The sequence below is a fragment of the Plecotus auritus genome, assembly GCF_963455305.1.
Source record: "Plecotus auritus genome assembly, chromosome: 1".
Lineage (NCBI taxonomy): Eukaryota > Metazoa > Chordata > Mammalia > Chiroptera > Vespertilionidae > Plecotus > Plecotus auritus.
Genome location: NC_137770.1, coordinates 96365908 through 96385834, shown reverse-complemented (window position 1 = coordinate 96385834; position 19927 = coordinate 96365908). Strand labels below are relative to the sequence as shown.

At 39.3% G+C, this 19927-nt stretch overlaps 1 protein-coding gene across 9 annotated transcripts in view; it reads left to right on the top strand.

Moving 5' to 3' along the window:
• Positions 1 to 19927, top strand: part of RALGAPA1 (Ral GTPase activating protein catalytic subunit alpha 1) — a 297067-nt gene that overhangs the window by 154971 nt on the left and 122169 nt on the right. For all 9 annotated transcript variants that reach the window (XR_013960957.1, XR_013960958.1, XR_013960959.1 and 6 more), the window contains 5 exons: positions 6084 to 6209; positions 8660 to 8718; positions 11803 to 11911; positions 13168 to 13278; positions 18774 to 18842. Coding sequence is in view for 6 of the 9 variants with exons in the window: in XM_080675533.1 (XP_080531659.1) it covers positions 6084 to 6209; positions 8660 to 8718; positions 11803 to 11911; positions 13168 to 13278; positions 18774 to 18842 (474 nt within the window). In the remaining 3 variants the exon portion in view is untranslated. The remainder of the gene's footprint in view (positions 1 to 6083; positions 6210 to 8659; positions 8719 to 11802; positions 11912 to 13167; positions 13279 to 18773; positions 18843 to 19927) is intronic.

Here is a 19927-nt window from a genome sequence, read left to right as displayed (position 1 = left end):
AAAATAGACTCACCCAGGCCGTGGTATTTTGTGGAAGAGCCACACTCAAGGGGCCAAAGAGCCGCATGTGGCTCACAAGCCACAGTTTGCCAACCACTGCCTTAGGAGATGTATCTGTAAACATATTGTTACGAGAGATGTCTGAGGTTTTGCTGCCTATGGTTTCTTCTAGAATTTTTATGGTTTCACAACTTACATTTACTAGTAAGTCTTTTATCCATTTTGAGTTTATTCTTGTGTGTGGTGTAAGTTGGTGGTCTAGTTTCATTTTTTTTGCATATATCTGTCCAATTTTCCAAACACCATTTATTGAAGAGACTGTCTTGACTCCAATGTATGCTCTTGCCTCCTTTGTCAAATATTAATTGAGCGTAATGGCTTGGGTTGATTTCTGGGTTCTCTATTCTGTCCCATTGATCTATATGCCTGTTCTTATGCCAGTACCAGGCAGTTTTGATTACGGTGGCTTTGTAGTATAACTTGAAATCTGGTATTGTGATTCCTCCAACTTTGTTTTTCTTTCTCAAATTGCTGCAGCTATTCAGGGTCTTTTTTGATTCCATATAAATTTTGGAGTATTTGTTCCAGCTCTGTGAAATTTTATTTTTTTTATTTTATTTTTTTGAATTTTTTTAAAATAAATCTTTATTCAGATTATTACAATTATTTCTCCTTTTTCCCCCCATAGCTCCCCTCCACCCATTTCCCACCCCACCTTCTGCCCTTACCTCCCCCCCACTGTCCTCATCCATAGGTGTATGATTTTTGTCCAGTCTCTTCATGAACCCCCCATACCCCTTTCCCCCTGAGAATTATCAGTCCACTCCCTTTCTATGCCCCTGATTCTATTATATTCACCAGATTATTCTGTTCCTCAGGTTTTTAATTCACTTGATTTTTAGGTTTGCTTGTTGATAGATATGTATTTGTTGTTCATAATTTTTCTCTTTACTTTTTTCTTCTTCCTCTTCTTTAAGAATACCTTTCAGCATTTCATATAATACTGGTTTGGTGGTGATGAACTCCTTCAGCTTTTTCTTATCTGTGAAGCTCTTTATCTGCCCTTCAATTCTGAATGATAGCTTTGCTGGGTAGAGTAATCTTGGTTGTAGGTTCTTGCTATTCATCACATTGAAAATTTCTTGCCACTCCCTTCTGGCCTGCATAGTTTCTGTTGAGAAGTCAGCTGACAGTCGTATGGGTGCTCCCTTGTAGGTAATCAACTGCTTTTCTCTTGCTGCTTTTAATATTCTCTCTTTGTCTTTTGCTCTTGGCATTTTAATTATGATGTGTCTTGGTGTGGTCCTCTTTGGATTCCTTTTGTTTGGGGTTCTGTGCGCTTCCTGGACTTGTAAGTCTATTTCTTTCACCAGGTGGGGGAAGTTTTCAGTGATTATTTCTTCAAATAGGTTTTCAGTATCTTGCTCTCTCTCTTCTTCTGGCACCCCCATAATTCTGATGTTGGTACGCTTGAAGTTGTCCCAGAGTCTTCTTACATTATCTTCAACTTTTTGGATTTTTTTTTTTTGCTTTTTGCTTTTTCGGTTGAGAGTTTTTTGCTTCTTTGTATTTCAATTCTTTGACTTGATTCTTGTGTTCCTCTATTCTGTTTCTGGGTCTCTGTATAATATTTTTTATTTCAGTCAGTGTATGTTTAAATTCTAGTTGGTCCTTTTTCATATCTTCGAGGGTCTCGTTATATTTATCGGCCTTTTCTAGGATATTCTTAAAAAGTCTTATAACCGTGGTTTTGAATTCTATATCCAGTCGTTTGTTTTCCTCCATTTCTTTCGTTTGTGATCTGATTCTTTGACCCCGCATTTTCACTGATTCCCTGAGTTGGTAAGGTAGATATTTGTGCTAGGTTTCCAATAAGGCCCAGTGGGTCTGCTTCCCCAGTTAACCTGAGGTGGACACTCTTGGTGCACCCCTTTGTGGACTGTGTGTACAGCCTTGTTGTAATTAAGTCTTATTGTTGTTGGTATCACTGGGAGGAATTGACTTCCAGGCCAGTTGGCTATAAGGATCAGCTGTGTCTATGCTGGGAGAAGTTCGGTGCTGGAGACAGCCTTATAGGATTAGACTTGCCAAATTGCAATAGGCTCTGTGCTCAGCTTGGATGGGGTGGAGTCTCAGTCTTGGCTTCCTGTCAGCCTTGCCCTTGTGCGCATGTGCGCTTTCAGTCCTCCGCCTTCCCCAGCTCGAGTCTCCGCCCGAGAGTCCAGACTCCCCCCACAAGAGCGTGGGTCCCCAGGGGCTCGCCTGGAACTGGGGTTCACTGCAGTCAGAACTGGGGCTCAGTGCCGTCAGGAGCCTCTGACTCCCTTCCACTAGGGAAAGCCTGTGGCAACCTCCGCAGCCTTTGTGCGCACTGGCACGCGCGCGCGTGCGCACTTTCAGTCCTCCGCCTTCCCCGGCTTCTGAGTCTCCGCCCGAGAGTCCAGACTCCCCCCACAAGAGCGTGGGTCCCAGGGGCTCGCCTGGAACTGGGGTTCACTGCAGTCAGAACTGGGACTCAGTGCAGTCAGAATCCTCTGACTCCCTTCCACTAGGGAAAGCCTGTGGCAGCCTCCGCAGCCTTTGTGCGCACTGGCCCGCGCGCGCCTTCAGACTTCTGCCTTTCCCAGCTCGAGTCTCCGCCCGAGAGTCCAGACTCCCCCCACAAGAGCGTGGGTCCCCAGGGGTTCGCCCAGAACTGGGGTTCAGTGCAGTCAGAACTGGGGTTCAGTGCGGTCGGAGGCTTCCTTCCCCTTTCCGCCAGAGAAAGTCAGCCAGGCTCTCAGCCGCCCTTCCTCTCTGCGCGCACAAAGCCCCTTTGCCGTACCTCCAATTCTCTGTGAGCTTTTCTTTTTCCTTCTAGTTGTAGAATTTTCACTCAGCCAGCTTTCCTGTGGTTCTGGATGGTGTCCGTTCTGTCTTTTAGTTGTAGTTTTGAAATTGTTGTGCGAGGCAGCAGTTTAGGTGTTTACCTATGCCGCCATCTTGGTTTCTCCCAGCTCTGTGAAATTTTAATAGGGATTGCATTAAATCCATAGATTGCCTTAGGTAGTATGGACATTTTAATGTTGATTATACCAATCCATGCACATGGTATATTCTTCCACTTGTTTATATCTCCTTCTGTCTCTTTTTTCAACTTCCTATAGTTTTCCAAGTATAGGTCTTTTGCCTCCTTGGTTAAGTTTATTCCTAAGTATCTTAATTTTTTATTGCAATAGTATATGGGATTGTTTGTTTAATTTCTCTTTCTGAGAATGCATTATTGGTGTATAAAAAAAGCCATCGATTTTTAGGTGTTGATTTTGTATCCTGCTACATTGCCAGATTCCTTTGTTAAATCTAGTAGTTTTTTGGTGGAGTCTTTAGGGTTTTCTATGTACAATACCATATCATCTGCGAATAATGAGAGTTTTACTTCCTCCTTTCCAATTTGGATTCCTTTTATTTCTTCTTCTTGTCTGATTGCTGTGTCTAGCACTTCCAGTACTATGTTGAATAAGAGTGGTGAAAGCAGACATCCCTGTCTTGTTTTTGTTCTTAGGGGAAATGCTTTTAATTTTTTTGTATTGAATATGACTTTGGCTATACGTTTGTCATATATGGCCTTTATCATGTTGAGATATACTCCCTCTATTCCCACTGTGCTGAGAGTTTTTATCAAAAATGAGTGTTAGATTTTGTCGAATGCATTTTCTGCATCTCTTGATATGATCATGTGATTTTTGTCTTTCAATTTCTTTATGTGATGTATCACATTTATTGATTTGCGAATATTGTGCCAGCCTTGTATCCCTGGAATAAATCCCACTTGGTCATGGTGTATGATCTTTTTAATATATTGCTGGGTGTGATTTGCTAATATTTTGTTGAGGATTTTAGCATTTATATTCATCAGGAATAGTGGCTTGTAATTCTTTTTCTTTGTAGTGTCTTTATCTGATTTTGGAATTAGGATAATGCTCGTCTCATAAAAAGAGTTTGGAAGTGTTACTTCCTCTTGGATTTTCTGAAATAGTTTGAGGATTATAGGTGTTAATTCTTCTTTGAATGTTTGTTAAAACTCCTGTGTGAAGCTGTCGGGACTTGGACTTTTGTTTGCTGGGGGTTTTTTGATGACTGCTTCTATTTCATCAGTTGTTATTGGCCTATTCAGGTTTTCTGACTCCTCCTGATTCAATTTTGGGAGATTGTATTTTTCTAGGAATTTTTTATTTCATCCACATTGTCCAGCTTCTTGGCATAGAATTGTTCATAGTATTTTCTTAAAATCCTTTGTATTTCTGTGGTGTCGGTGGTTACTTTTCCACTTTTGTTTCTGATTTTATTTATTTTGGTCCTCTCTCTTTGTTTCTTGATGAGTTTGGCTAATGGTTTATCAATTGTATTTATCCTTTCAAAGAACCAGCTCTTGGTTTTATTGATTTTTTTGTATTGCTTTTTTAGTATCTATGTTATTTATTTCTGCTCTAATCTTTATTTCCTTCCTTCTACTTCCTTTGGGCTTTTCTTATTGTTCTCTTTCTAGTTCTTTAAGTTGTAGGGTTAAATAGTTTATTGCTGATTTTTCTTGTTTTTTGAGGTATGCTTGTAGTACTATGAACTTCCCTCTGAGGACTGCTTTTGCTGTGTCCCAGAGATTTTTGGGTTGTTGTGTGTTCATTTTCATTTTTTTCCAGGAATATTTTTATTTCTTTCTTGATCTCATTGGTAATCCATTTATCCTATCTAATAAAAGAGTAATATGCAAATTGACTGTCACTCTAAGATACAAGATGGCCACCCCCATTTCCCCATTTGGTCAAAAATGGCTGCCCTCATGTGGACACAAGATGGCTGCCACAAGATGGCCTGCAGGGGAGGGCAGTTGTGGGCAGTTAAGGGGTGACCAGGCCAGCAGAGGAGGGCATTTGGGGGAGACCAGGCCAGCAGGGGAGGGCAGTTGCTGGGGGGGGGACCAGACCTGCAGAGGAGGGCAGTTGTGGGTGATCAGGCCAGCAGGGAGGGGAGTTAGGGGGAACTGAGCCAGTAGAGGAGGGCAGTTGGGGGAGACCAGGCCAGCAGGGGAGGGCAGTTGTGGGGGGGACCCAGGCCTGCAGCGGAGAGCAGTTGGGGGGGCAGGCCTGCAGGGGAGGGCAATTAGGGGTGACCAGGCCAGCAGGGGAGGGCAGTTAGAGGTGACCGGACCAGCAGGGGAGGGCAGTTGGGGGTGACCAGGCCTGCAGGAGAGGACAATTAGGGTCAACCAAACTGGCAGGGGAGGGCAGTTAGGGTTGACCAGGCTGGCAGGGGAGGGCAGTTAGGAGCAATTGGGCCGGCTGGGGAGCAGTTAGGCGTTGATCAGGCTGGCAGGTGAGTGGTTAGGGGGTGATCAGGCTGGCAGGCAGAAGCGGTTGGGGGCAATCAGGCAGAGGCAGGCAAGCAGTTGGGAGCCAGCAGTCCTGGATTGTGATAGGGATGTCCAACTGCCCGTTTAGGCCCTATTCCAGTGTGATCGGGCCTAAGAAAGGCAGTCAGACATCCCTCAAGGGGTCCCAGTTTGGAGAGGATGCAGGCTTGGCTGAGGGACACCCCCACCCCTCCCGTGCACCAATTCCGTGCACCAGGCCTCTGGTTGTTTAATAACATGCTATTTAGCCTCCATGTGTTTGAATGTTTTAGAACATTATGTTATTTATTAACCAATGTCACCCTAATGAAAATAATAAAAAATTTTTAAAAAAGAACAGTGTCTTATGATGTACGAGTTGCCTTTAAAACACAAGTATATTTTTCCTTAAAACTAGGGTAATTTTGTGTTGTTAACATTTTTTAAAACTTATAGTCTCGTTAACTGAGGCTAATTTCGGCTTATTAGCTGCTCTTGAGGAAAGCTCTGCTATTTGTTGCCCTTATTGAGAATGATAGGAGTTTATATGGGAAATATAAATGAAAACCTGAATCTTTTTGTGTTTCCCTGTTTCTTTTTGAATTTTGTCTTACTTGCTTACTTCTCTGCGTAATATGGTTAGGTGATAAAGTAATTTTTCTGATAACTTAATAACACTAATATATTTTAAAGATTTTAAAAATCTGGTTACTTGTAGGCACCAAGAGTGGAAGCACAAGTTCTTCTGGGATCTTTAGTTTGCTTTCCTAACTTATATTGTGAACTGCCTGCTCTTCATCCCAATATTCCTGATATTGCTGTGTCTCAGTTTACAGATGTTAAGGTAAGAAATCAGATGCTAATTGTTAGCATTTAAATGATGTATAATCATAATGTATATTCATTAAAATGTGTATGCTTTCTTAGAAATCCACATAATTGTTAAAGAACATTAACTAGCCATACTCCTCAGAACACAGGCTGGAATGTTTATTAGGAGCATAGCCTTTTTTGTGTTTATAACTGCTTTGGAAATGTTTTCTTATTATTGAACCCACTTATGTGTCAGTCTCTTAGGATTCATTCATTCACTCACTGGACATTTATTGAAACATTCTAGTGCCAGATATGATGCTGGTAATATAAGGCTTCTAAGATTAAGATGGCACTAAACCTGCATATTGACTCTTTCCCTCTCCCAATTTCTCAATGTGAGGAATCAAACATAATGTAATGGAATATTCTGTTCTGCTGTAGGAATTGAGGTTTGGGATCCTATGTACCTAAAGCATTAACAGGCTTGAACAGGAGATGGTGCAAAATTAAAGTGACTGAACCTTAAAAATAAAGATAATAGTGTCTGATTAGGAGCAGATATGCTTCTAATCTATTATATAAAGAGCCAGGGTCCATAATGACCAAGGCTCAACCAAACACTGGAAGTCAGTGCTGGGTTGCCGTGGCTACCCAGCACTGACTGCAGCCGGTGCTGGCACAGCAACCCAGCACTGACTGCCGAGGGGGCTGCGGATGAGGCACAGAGAGAGACAAGGTCTGATCCCCAGCCTCCGTGGCAGCTGTTGATCAGCCATTGCCTCTCTCTTTCTCTCCCAGCTTCACCAGCAGCCACACCTCTATTTCTCTCCGGGCCTCCTCGGGGGCTGCTGATCAGGCCCACAACTTTGATCAGGCCTAGAGATAGGCCCGGAGACGCTGATTGGCATAGAAACCAACCAATCAAAACCAAATCTGGGTGAAGTGCCAGGAGCCAATGGCTGCCTAGGAGGCGGAGCTTTTGACGCTGACTGGCATAGAAACTGACCAATCAGAACCTAATCTGGGTGAACTGCAAAGGCTGGCGGGGGCGGGGGGTATTTAGGGGTGATCAGGCAGGCAAGCAGGTGAGCAGTTAGGAGCCAGTGGTCCCAGGTTGTGAGAGAGTGCAGGCTGGGCTGAGGGGACTCACCCCCTCTGTGCACAAATTTCGTGCATCAGGCCTCTAGTCCTATATAATCTACCTATACTACTAAAAGGGTAATATGCTAATTAGACCGAGTTGACCGGCCATCTTCTGGACATCCGACTTCCTTCCAGACAAAGCCATGGTGGTGGGGGCCGAGGCAGAGGCAGTTAGGGGCAATCAGGTTGGCAGGGGAGGACAGTTGGGGGCAAGATCAGGCTGGCAGGGGGTTAGAGGTAATCAGGCCAACAGGGGAGTGTAGTTGGGGGCAACCAGGCCAGCAGGGGAGGGCAGTTAGGGGCGATGAGCAGGCAGAGGCAGTTAGGGGTGATCAGGCCAGCAGTGGAAGGCAGTTAGGGGTGACATCAGGCTGTCAGGGAAGGGCCGTAGGGGGCGAGATCAGGCCGGCAGGGGAGTGTAGTTGGGGGCAACCAGGCCAGCAGGGGAGGGCAGTTAGGGGTGATCAAGCAGGCAGAGGCAGTTGGGGGTGAGATCAGGCTGGCAGGGGAGGGCAAATAGGAATGAACAGGGAGGCAGGCAGCCAGAAGCAGTTAGGGGCGATCAGGCAGGCAGGCAGGTGAGCAGTTAGAAGCCAGCAGTCCCAGATTGCAAGAGGGATGTCCCATTACCGGTTTAGGCCCTATCCTGTGGGATTGGGCCTAAACCAGCGGTTGGACATCCCCCAAGGGGTCCCCAATTGGGGAGGGTGCAGGCTGGGCTGAGGGAAACACCCCCCCACACCCATGCACAAATTTCGTGCACTGGGCCCCTAGTTGTTTATAAACCTTTTTTTAAAAAGTTATTTTTGGCTACTATGACAAAATATTACAGACTGGGTAGCTTATAAAAACAACAAAAAATTATTTCTCATATTTCTGGAGGCTGAGAAGTATAAAATCAAAGGGTTATTTAGCATAGTCGTTTTAAGGTGAGGGCCCTCTTCCTGGTTCATCCTGGGCCTTCTCCCTGTGTCCTCACAAAGTAAAAAGAGCCAGGGAGTTCTGTGGGGGTCTCTTTTGTAAGATGATTTAATTTCATTGATAAAGGCTTCACCCTCATGACCTAAGCACATCCTAATACCATCATCTCTGGAGGTTAGAATTTCAACATAAGAATTTTGAGGGGACAAACATTCAGACCATACCATTGTTTTATTTATTTAGCTAATTTTATGAGTAATATTAGACTATTAAAAGTATGTACATGAGAACAAAGACTGTTGGTTTTATTTCAATATAGTATTCCTAGCACCTGGCATAGTCGCCATTTAATAAATATTTATTGAATTAACGAATGAACTCTTACTCATTGCTACTATTTCCTCCTTATTTTAGGAACTTATAATCAAAACTGTATTAAGCTCAGCAAGAGATGAGCCCTCTGGTCCTGCACGGTAGGTCAGATATTCTTAAGGCTTGTTATAACTATTCTGTTTGCAATCTCACTTTAGAAGTTGATGGATTATTTAGCAGTCCACATTGTTTCAGATACACAAAAGCTATTCTGAATTACAAATATAAATTATTTGTATGATTAAATACTTTTTTCATGATTTAAATATGAACCTTTTTTCATTAAAAAGATAAAATATTAGACATCCATTTTAGTATCTTTACCCCCAGTATTGAAAATGACTTTTTCAATTATATTGAAATATATTTTGCTTTCCCTTTAGATTATATATTCACTGTCTCTTCTGCAATATCTTGAATTGTAGTAGTAGTTACCCAGTGAATGTTACTTAAATAGAATTAAAATAAAATATTTGTATTATAGACAGTAATGTATTAAAGAAAATAGTATAAATTGATATTAATAAATATTGGATCAGGATTTTCTATTATATTATAGAAGTAATATATTCTATTAATATATGTGATTTACATATACAATGTTATATAATGTGTATTACATAATAAATATAAGATTTTAGAATGTTTTTCTTTTTAAATGCCTTATTTAGAAGCAAAAACTTGTCATTTTCTGTTTTCCTAAACCTTTTTTAAAAAGTTTGAGATTTATCACATGATTGCCAGTATCACATGTTTCTTCTCATCCCCAAAATATCATTAATTCATGCAATATTATATTTCTTGAATCTAATTCTAATAGAATGTCATTAGCTTCAAAAGTAGCCTGTGTTATTCCTCCTCTGACCTACATCTCTGCAAAGCTTTCTCTTTTCCAGTTACCTACATATTTTTTGACCCAGGTTAATGAAAGTGCAGATCATGGCTTTGACCATTTGAATATTAATTCTAATTTAAGTCTCTTATTTTTTCCACCAGTAAAAATAATGTAAAATGAGTAGTTTGCTTAAATGAGACGTAGCTCCAGCTTTTTAATTCAGTTCCATATTTTTCTCACTTAATAGTCAAGTTAACTAAAAACAAATCTCTTCGAGCCCGGCCGGTGTGGTACAATGGTTGAGCATTGACCTATGAACCAGGAGGTCACAGTTCGATTTCAGTCAGGACACACGCCTGAATTGCAGACTTGATCCCCAGTAGGGAGCATGAGGGAAGCAGCCAAATCAATGATTGTCTCTTATCATTGATGTTTCCATCTCTCTCTCCCTCTCCCTTCCTCATTGAAATCAATAAAAAAAAATATTTTTAAAAAACCACAAATCTTTTTGAGTAAATTTTTATTTTAATTTCATTTTAATACTGGACATCCCTAGAAAATGACGTTGTCTTTTCCATTATACCATATTTTCATTTCTGGTAGCTTTACCCTCAAATGTGATCATTTTGAATATTAATTCTCTAGTATTTTCTATGTTAATAATGACAATCTTTTGAGTTTGCAAGAATTTTCCTATAATATTGTTTTATTTATTCCTCATCACAATTCTAAGAAATTAATGGGACCATCATTATTCTTCCAAGTTTGCTAGCATGAAACCGATGTCTTAGAAAACTAACATTTACTCAGTCCTTTCTAAGTGCCAGGCACTGTTCTAAATACTTTATTACCTCATTTGTAACAACTCTAGAAGATAGATACAATTTGTATCCTCCCTATTATAGGAGTCCAGAGTATTTAAATAATTATCCCTATCACTCAGAAATGGCAGAGCCATGATTAAAACCTTGATAGTTTGTCTTCAGAGCCTTATTAGATGCATAAATAATAATAGCTGAACTACATTTGAACCTAGAGCTTCAGATTCTAGATTTTCTGCCTGTTTCTTTTTAACTACGTTGCCTCTCAAGTAAAGAATATTGAAGCCTAAAATATAGATCCCAGAAAGACTTGGGAATCATTAACACAATAGCTTTTATTAAGAATAAGCCTTAGACGCTTATACCCCCAAAATTGATATGGAGCAGAGAGTTGAGCCATACTGGGAATGATCTAGATTATTTGGACATCTTTAGGAATATAGGAAACTGTGTATGCAGGTGTGCGATCACAAAAGAAAAAGAAAAAAAACCTGTTAAGCAGTTGTACTCCCAGTCTGTGCCTTTAGTCAGCTGTATCCGTGGAGAACTTTGCCTCACATTAGAGTTTAATGTTACTTGATGATTACAACTCTTTCTACTGCTAACAATGAAATTTGGTTATTTAGATCTATAAATACTATTATCTAAGATTCATGGGTAGACAATAGTAGAGAAGAAATAAAGCAGTAGACTTTCTTAGAAGACTTTCTGGTAGTTTTGACAGTAAACAATTTATAGCATTGACACTGTGCTAGACTGAAAGAGAGGGCTGAAGAACTTCTGATCCAATGTGTTCAGTAAAATGTTTCTGCATTGAATTATTCTGAAATTTAGCATTCTGCTGAATTTAAGAATATCAGTACCAGGACATGCCAGGTATATAACTAGGATCCTAGAAGGAGTCAATTTTTTTTATTCGTAAAACCATATTCTTCATCAGAAGCTTATATTTGAACACACTAATGAAATTCCACTGATTGTGATCACAAATTACCCCCTTCAAGCTGAAACAGTACAAATAGGGAAATGAAGACATTAGGCAACAGAACAAAAATTCTACAAGTTCTGTTTCTGTTGGAATCCCTTTATGAAGTATATACATTTTATTTGTGTACCTAATCTGTTTTTTAAAGAGTTTGTAGTTTGCTTAAGTTCACTTTGCTGCTATCAGTTAACCAAATGACATCCTTTCCTTTTTGAAAGCAGGGTACATATTTGGGAATCTTTATGAAAATATCAATTTCTTAATATGGGTTTGTTAGAAAAATCCTTTATATTATCTCTGCCTCTGATTTTGGTAATAAGTTATAATTGAAAATTAGATTTAAAGTTTTAGGGATGTGCTTTCCTCCTCCTTTCTCTTCCTAAGAAGAGCTAACATACAAAGTAACAAATTGATCGATTTATTTAAACAGTGCATGTTCATTCTATGTTGGCTAGTTGTGGGTGTTTTGGTTGTGATGGTGGTTTCATTTCTTTAAAAGCGCATACATTTTTATTTGTATCATTATTGGTTGCCTTTTTTGCAGATGTGTAGCACTTTGCAGTTTAGGTATTTGGATTTCTGAAGAACTAGTCCATGAGTCTCATCATCCTCAAATTAAGGAAGCTCTGAATGTAATATGTGTTTCCTTGAAGGTAAAAACAAAACAAAACACAAAGCACTGTTTAGTGGAATATATTAAAATAGTATAGAATCATGATTATTTTTTCTCCAAATGTTAATTATAGGTTTTGCCCTTTAATAAATGTTTTCATTAATTTATTATTACATTATTTCCTTGCTTCTGACTTTTTCTTCAAAAGTGGTCCTAGTCATCTTTTTATGTATTTGGCTTTGTCCATAGGAAACATATGGGTGGCTCTTAAAAAGGAAACCAGTCATTTAACAACATGGGTTGTTTGTTTTTTCTTTATCAGTGTTTTTGTAACCTACTATTTGATCTTTACTACTTCTGAATTCTTGAACTGCTCAACTTTTTCACTTTATCATTCAAGTTAAATGCCCCTCCTTGTGGCCAAAATAAGATTTGTTCAGAAATAAACTAATTATTTGAAGATTCTAAATGAATAAATGGATTTTTTTTTGTTTCTGAACAGATGCATAATATTTTTTCTGTCTTAAGACTTATATTACACTATCTGTATAGGACTCTAAAGATGCAATGTATAGAAATTACCGATTTGACAGATAATTCTGACATACACTGTTTGAGGTGTTTTGTTAGGCAAAGTAAGGGATACCAGAATGAAAAAAAATTGTAAATACTAGATTCAAGAGATTAATGATCTGATGCTGAAAAAGATTAAAATAAGAGGAATAAAGTATAAAAAGCTGAGATAACCAAATGAGTGGTGCATTCAAACTACTGATTGAGTTCAGAGGAAGCAGAGATCACTTTGACTTAGGTACCAGAAAAGACTTTGGAAAGGGGAAACATTTGGTCAGGGCTTGAAGAGTAGGTAGGATTTGGTCATAGAGAGATAAGCATAAAAAGCATGACTTTATGCCACTGGGGAGTCATTTAAGAGTTTTAAGCATAGAGAATATTAGCATCAGAGGAGTTCTTCAGAAGATTATTTTGGAAGTATGGGGAAAGATTGGTAATAAGATTAGAAGCTGCTGTAAAAATCTAGGTAAGAGAAAATGGAATAAGGCTTAAATGAGGACAAACATTACAAAGGAAAAATAAAATTGTATCTTTGGAATGAGTTGTGTGTTTTCTTTTTCTTTTGCAGCTGTATATTTATCTTTCTAATAATACTTTAATAAACACATTATAAATATAGAATGATAAAATATATGAAGTTTAAAATTTTTCAGCAGCTAATGCATTGATGCATAATAGCTCAGGAAGAAATTTTTATGTGTTTTTCTTTTGTTATTTTTACAGTTTACTAATAAAACAGTAGCCCATGTAGCTTGTAATATGCTTCACATGCTGGTTCACTATGTACCTAGACTTCAGATTTACCAGCCTGATTCTCCCTTGAAAATTATTCAAGTAAGTAATTTCTTATTTATTTCTCATAACGACCTTTGTTAAAGATTTTAAAATTTGGATACCTTGAAATATAAAATTATTTAATAGTTTTCTTCAAATTTTGCACAAGTAAATAATGGCAACCCAAGGTGCATTTTTGAGTATCAAAAGTTCATGACAGTTCCTTTGTGTTTTATGTTAGGAGATTGTGTTCTTATTTTTAAATGCTACCTGCAAATTTATTATTGCCATTGTCTGTATGAATGTGTATTTGGCTTCATTTCATCTCTTAGGTTAAGAAAACATGCCATCCCTCCATCTACCATATGAGGACATTATTTTGATTCATTATTTTTCTTTCCTCTTCAGCTAATTATTTATAGTTTTTATTTTGTTTTAATTCCATGTCTTCTATACTTTCTACCATAGCTGAACTATTTTATCCATTCATTATTTCTGTCTTGATCTATATATATAAAAGGCTAATATGCAAAGTGTCCCCTCAGGAGTTCGACCGGGAGACTGGAAGTTCGATCACTTGCTATGACGTGCGCTAACCACCAGGGGGCAGATACTCAATGCAGGAGCTGCCCCCTGGTGGTCAGTGCGCTCCCACAGCAGGAGCACCGCTCAGCTGACAAACCTATCCTGATGGCTTACCAGCCTGGTGGCAGCCACTCAGTCCCTCAGTAGTCCTACAGATCTAATCTCCAGATAATGGGCCAGGCACCAACGGACCAGTGCCACTAGCATGATCCTAACAGTGCCGCTGGCCTCGGGCACCATGACCGCTTCCCCTCCATAGATGCTCCGCAAGGAAGAAATGATATAAAAGTGGCCATCAGGTGGCTCCTGACAACCGGTCCGAACATTAGTGGGATAGATCTGGATCTCGGGCCAGCAAGGGTGTCCCACTGCCTGCCCGAAGGGCCGATCACATCCCGGCTCGCCCCAGGACGAGTGCCAGATACAGGGCTCACAGCTGGCGAGCGCCGCTGTGGCGGCACGAGCCTCTCCTGATAGGGACTGACTGGGCGCAAGCCCGCGGCAGGCACAGCAGGGCTGGGATGATCAGGAGTGGCAGGCAGGAATGGCAAGTGGCGTTGAACTGCGGGTTTCGGCCCGATCCCCACAGGCCACCCTGAGGGACCCCACCCGTCCACAAGTTCGTGCACCGGGCCTCTGGTATATATAAAAGCCTAAGCGACCGTTCGGCCATTCAACCGGTAGCTATCACACACATTGACCACTAGAGAGCAGATGCTCAACACACAGGCATGGAAATATGGAATAGACTGATGAATCTCAGAGTGAAGGGGAGAGGAGGGAGGGCAAGAAGAGATTAACCAAAGATCTTATATGCATACTAGAGGCCGGGTGCATGGATTCATGCATTGGTGGGGTCCCTTGGCCTGGCCTATGGGGATTGGGCCGAAACTGGCAGTCCAACATCGCCTGAGGGGTCCCGGATTGTGAGAGGGTGCAGGCCAGGCTGAGGTACCCCACCAGTGCACAAATCCATGCACCAGGCCTCTAGTATATACATAAACATTTTAGAAAGACAAGAGAATAGATTTCTACACCACCCCAATTTTATTGAGGAATAATTGACAAAATTATATATATAGGTATACAACATAACATGATCTGATATTGTGGAATGATGACCAAAATCAAGATAATTAACACATTCATTATTTCACACAGTTAACTTTTTTTTATGATGAGAATACTTAAATTTACTCTTAGCAACTTTCAGATATTCATTACTGACCATATAGTTCGCTATAGTTACCATGTTGTACACTAGATCTCCATCACTTAACCTTATAACTGAAAGTTTGTACCCTTGGACCTCCATTTCCTAATTTTCCTTCTCTTCCTTCAGCCTCTGGCAGCCACTGTTTTACTTTCTGTTTCAGCTTTTAAATATTTTTTTAGATTCCACATATAAGTGATACAATATAATTTTTGGCTTTTTCTATCTGGCTTATTTCACTTGGCATAATGCCCTTTAGGTTTATCCATGTTGTCACAAATGACAGGATTTCCTTCTTTTTCTAATGGCTGAATACATACTAGTATATACTAGAGGCCTGGTGCACGAATTCGTGCACAGGTGGGGCCCTCGGCCTGGCCAATGATCAAGGCCTATTGGGGTGCTGGCCAGCAGGGGTAGGGGCCATGGGAGTTTGGTCAGCTGGCTGGGGAGAGGGGTGCAGGAGGTTGACCGGCCGGGGGGGGACAGGACATGGGAGGCTGGCTGGCCAGGGGGAGGGGCCATGGTAGTTTGGCCGGCTGGGGGAGGGGCTGTGGGAGGTTGGCTGGCCAGGGCCCCCATCAGAGCCGATGGGGGGGGGGGGGCGGCCGGCCAGGGGGAGGGGCCGCTGGAGGTTGGCTGTGAGAGTGTACTGACCACCATTAGGGGGCAGTTCTGCGTTGAGCATCTGCCTCCTGGTGGTCATTGTGTGTCATAGCGACTGGTTGACCAGTTATTCTTGTCATTTGGTCCTAACGGTCACTTAGGCTTTTATGTATATAGATACCACATTTCTTTATCCGTGAGTTGAAGGACATTTATGTTGTTTCTATATCTGGGCTATTGGGAATAATGCTGCAATGAACATGGGTGTGCCAATATCTCTTTGTGATACTGATTTCATTTCCATCAGGTGGAATTGCTGGATTATCTTGTAGTTTTATTTTTAATTTTTTGAGGAACTGCCATACTGTTTTTCATAATGACTGTACTAGTTCATATTTCCACCAATAGTATATAAAGCTTCCGTTTTCTCCAAATCCTTGACAACATCTGTTATCTCTTGTCTTTTTTTAAAAAAATATATTTTTATTTATTTCAGAGAGGAAGCGAGAGAGAGAGACATTGATGATGAGAGATAATAATTGACTGGCTGCCTCCTGCATGCCCCCTACTGGAGATTGAGCCCACAATCCAGGCATGTGCCCTTGACCGGAATCGAACCCAGGATCCTTCAGTCCACAGGCTGATGCTCTATCCACTGAGCCAAACCAGCTAGGGCATCTCTTGTCTTTTTGAAAATAGCCCTAACAGATGTGAGGTGCTTTCTCATTGTGCTTTTGAATTGCATTTCCCTGGTGATTAGTGATGTTGAGCACTATTCTTATAGCTAGTAATGATTTCAATGTCTTCTTTGGAAAATGTTTATTTGGGTCCTTTGCCCATTTTAAAATTGGATTATTTGGTGTGGGGTTTTTTTGCTATTAAGTTGTATGAGTTCCTTATATATTGTGGATACTAATCCCACATCCAATGCATAGTTTGCAAATATTTTCTCCCATTTCATCGGTTGCCTTTTTAATTTTTATTGTTTCCTTTGCTTTGTAGAAGCTCTTTAGTTTGATGTAGTTCCTCCTGTTTCTTTTAGCTTTATTGCCTATGCGTTTGGTGTCTTATCCAGTAAATCAATGCCAAGACCAGTATCAAGAATCATTTTCCCTGTGTTTTCTTCGAGGAATTTTATGGCTTCAGGCCTTACACTTAAGTCTTTGATTCATTTAGAGTTAATTTTTGTGAGTGGTATAAGATATGGATGCAGTTTTATTCTTTGTATGTAGCTATTTAGTTTTCCCAGCACCATTTATTGAAGAGACTTTCCTTTCCTCAATGTGTGTTCTTGGTGCACTTGTTAAAGATGAGTTGTCCATATACCGTAAGTGTGGGTTTGTGTATAGGCTCTCTATTCTGATCTGCTTTTCTATGTGCCTGTGTACCTTACCATCATGTTCTTATTAAAATAGCTTTATAATTAACCTGAAATCAGGAAGTGTGATGCCTCCAGCTTTGTTCTTCTTTCTCAAGATGGCTTTGGCTCTTTATGACGTTTTGTGGTTCCATACAAATTTTAAAATAGTTTTTTCTGTTTCTGAGAAAAATGCCATTGGAATTTATTTCATTGAATGATAAATTGCTGTGGGTGGTATGAGCAATTAAACAATATTAATTCTCCCAATCTATAACATGGAATATCTTTCCATTTACAGTAGTCCTCCCTTATCCACAGTTTTGCTCTCTGCAATTTTAATTACTCATGGTCAATTGTAATCTGAAAATATTAAATGGAAAATTTGAGAAATGAACAATTTATAGTAAGTTTTAAATAGTACACTGCTCTGAGTAGCGTCATAAAAACTCATGTTGTCCCTCTCCAATGGGATGTGAATCATCCCTTTGTCCAGCGTATTCACACTGTACACGCTACTCAACCATTAGTCATTTAGGAGCCATCACAGTTATTGGACCATCTGTCATGGTATCCCAATGCCTGTGTTCAGTAAACCTTATTTTACTTAATAAAGGCTGCAAAGTGTAAGAATAGTGATGCTGACAATTCAGACATGCCAAAGAGAAGCTATAGAGTGCTTCCTTTAAATGAAAAGGTGAAAATTGCTGTGTCCATGAGTCTTTCTTTTCTTTTTTCTTAATCCCTTCACCCTTCTCACCCAGGCCCCAGCCCCCACTCCTCTGACAGCTATCAGTCTGTTCTCTGTATCCATGAGTCTGTCCACTTTCTTTGTTAGTTCATTTTGTTCATTAGATTTCACATATAAGTGGAATCATATAGTACTGTCTTTCTTCATTCATTAGTGCTTTATATTTTTCAGTGTGCAGGTCTTTTACCTCATTAATTAAATGTATTCCTATTTTATTGATTTTGATGCTACTGTAAATGGGGATATCTTTCTTAATTTCTCTTTGTGATGGTTTGTTGCTTGTGTATAGAAATGCAACAGATTTTTGTATTTTGATTCTGTATCCTGCAACTTACGGAATTCATTTATATTTGTAACAATTTTTTGGTGCAGTGTTTAGGGTTTCCTATATATAAGATCATGTCATCTGCAAACAAATAATTATACTTTTCCCTTTCAGATTCAGTTGCTATTTATTTATTTGCCCACTTGCCGTGGTAGGACTTCTAGTACCATGTTGAATGGAAATGGCAATTGTGGACATCTTTGTATTCCTTGTATATTAGATGAAAGGCTTTTAGCTTTTCACCACTGAATATGATATTAACTGTGGGCTTGTCACTGATGGCCTTTATTTATGTTGAGGTATATTCCTTCTATACCTAATATGTTCAGTAGGGTAGATATCGTTAGTGACAGAATTGCAGATGATTTTTATAAATCTTTTTGCTTTTCTTTATATATTTTAATTTTCTACTAGAACATATATTATCTGTGTATTTATACATATTGATTCATGAGTTGAGTTTGTGAGAAATCCATTCATAGTTAACAGCATATATAATGTTGGTTCTATACATGAAGATTGTAAATAATTGATAGTTAATGTACTTGAAAAGCTTACACATTAAAAATTACCTTGAAATAACAGTGTTAATGTTTCAGAATAACCTTGCAGCAATAGATTTTATATTGTTTTTACATTAACATTAATGTTTTAGAATTAACAGTTTAATATATTTTGTGCTTTTTTTTTCTTTTATTTTTTTATTTTTTGACTATAGATTCTGATAGCCACTATTACCCATCTTTTGCCAAGTACAGAAGCTTCATCTTATGAAGTGGACAAGAGGGTAATTAAAAACATTTTTTGCTATTTAATATTCTTACATAGTAAAATACTTATATTTTAAATTTGCAAAGTTATATATATTTACATGGTAAACATTAATTCATCTTGTATTTAAAATCGACTGTCATGGAACAGAGTGTGGAATCTCAGAGGGAAGGCAGGGGAGGATGGGTGGGTATGAGGTAATCAACCAAAGACCTGTATGTATATATGCATAGCCCATGGACACAGACAATTAGTGGTAAAAGCCTGGAGCAGGGGGCGCAGGCTGACTGAAGGGGATTAATGGGGGGGAAAGTGGGACATATATAATACTTTCAACAATAAAGATAAATTAATTAATTAAAATAGAATGTAATGTGAGATGTAGCTTTCTATTAAGTGTAACAGGTTATATTTTCAGCCAAATTTTAAGTTAATCATGGTCATTTGATAAAGTCTTTGAATCTCGGGGTTGTAAGGAACATTGAAGGACATTCTATCCATCTGTAATTATTTTGAAATTAAGATCTGGGAGCTAGGTGTGTACAGTGTCATTGCGTTGTCATTATTTTAGGCCCTTTCAGCAGATAGAGCTAGAAAGTAGATAATATATATATACTCACAAATATATAATATTTGTGTGTGTGTATGTTTTATACAGGTGTCCCAAAAAAATATATGCACACTTAATTAAACAGCTGACAGCTCAATTGATGTTCCTTTGTTCTCAGATTTCACCCATTATGCCTTTATAGTTATTCAAAGTGTGTATATATTTTGGGGGGGACACCCTGTATATATATATTTCTTTACTGTCTTATATTATTAAAACATCATGAGTTTATCCTGACACCTTTGATTCTAACTTAACACCACAAGGTTCAGTCTAGTTTTCCCCTTTCCATGTTTGTAACTGCTCCAACAATGAGAAACTTAGCTTCCTTTATCCACAATATATTTACTTTGTGCAGATCTAGGAAAATGAAAGCAGTTTTAGAATTAACCTATGCCTTTGTGTAGTTTACCATGAATGTAGTATATAATTCAAAAATTGTTTTTAAAAGTTATAGGATGAAGGCCTGGGGTGGAGAGCGGGGACAGGCT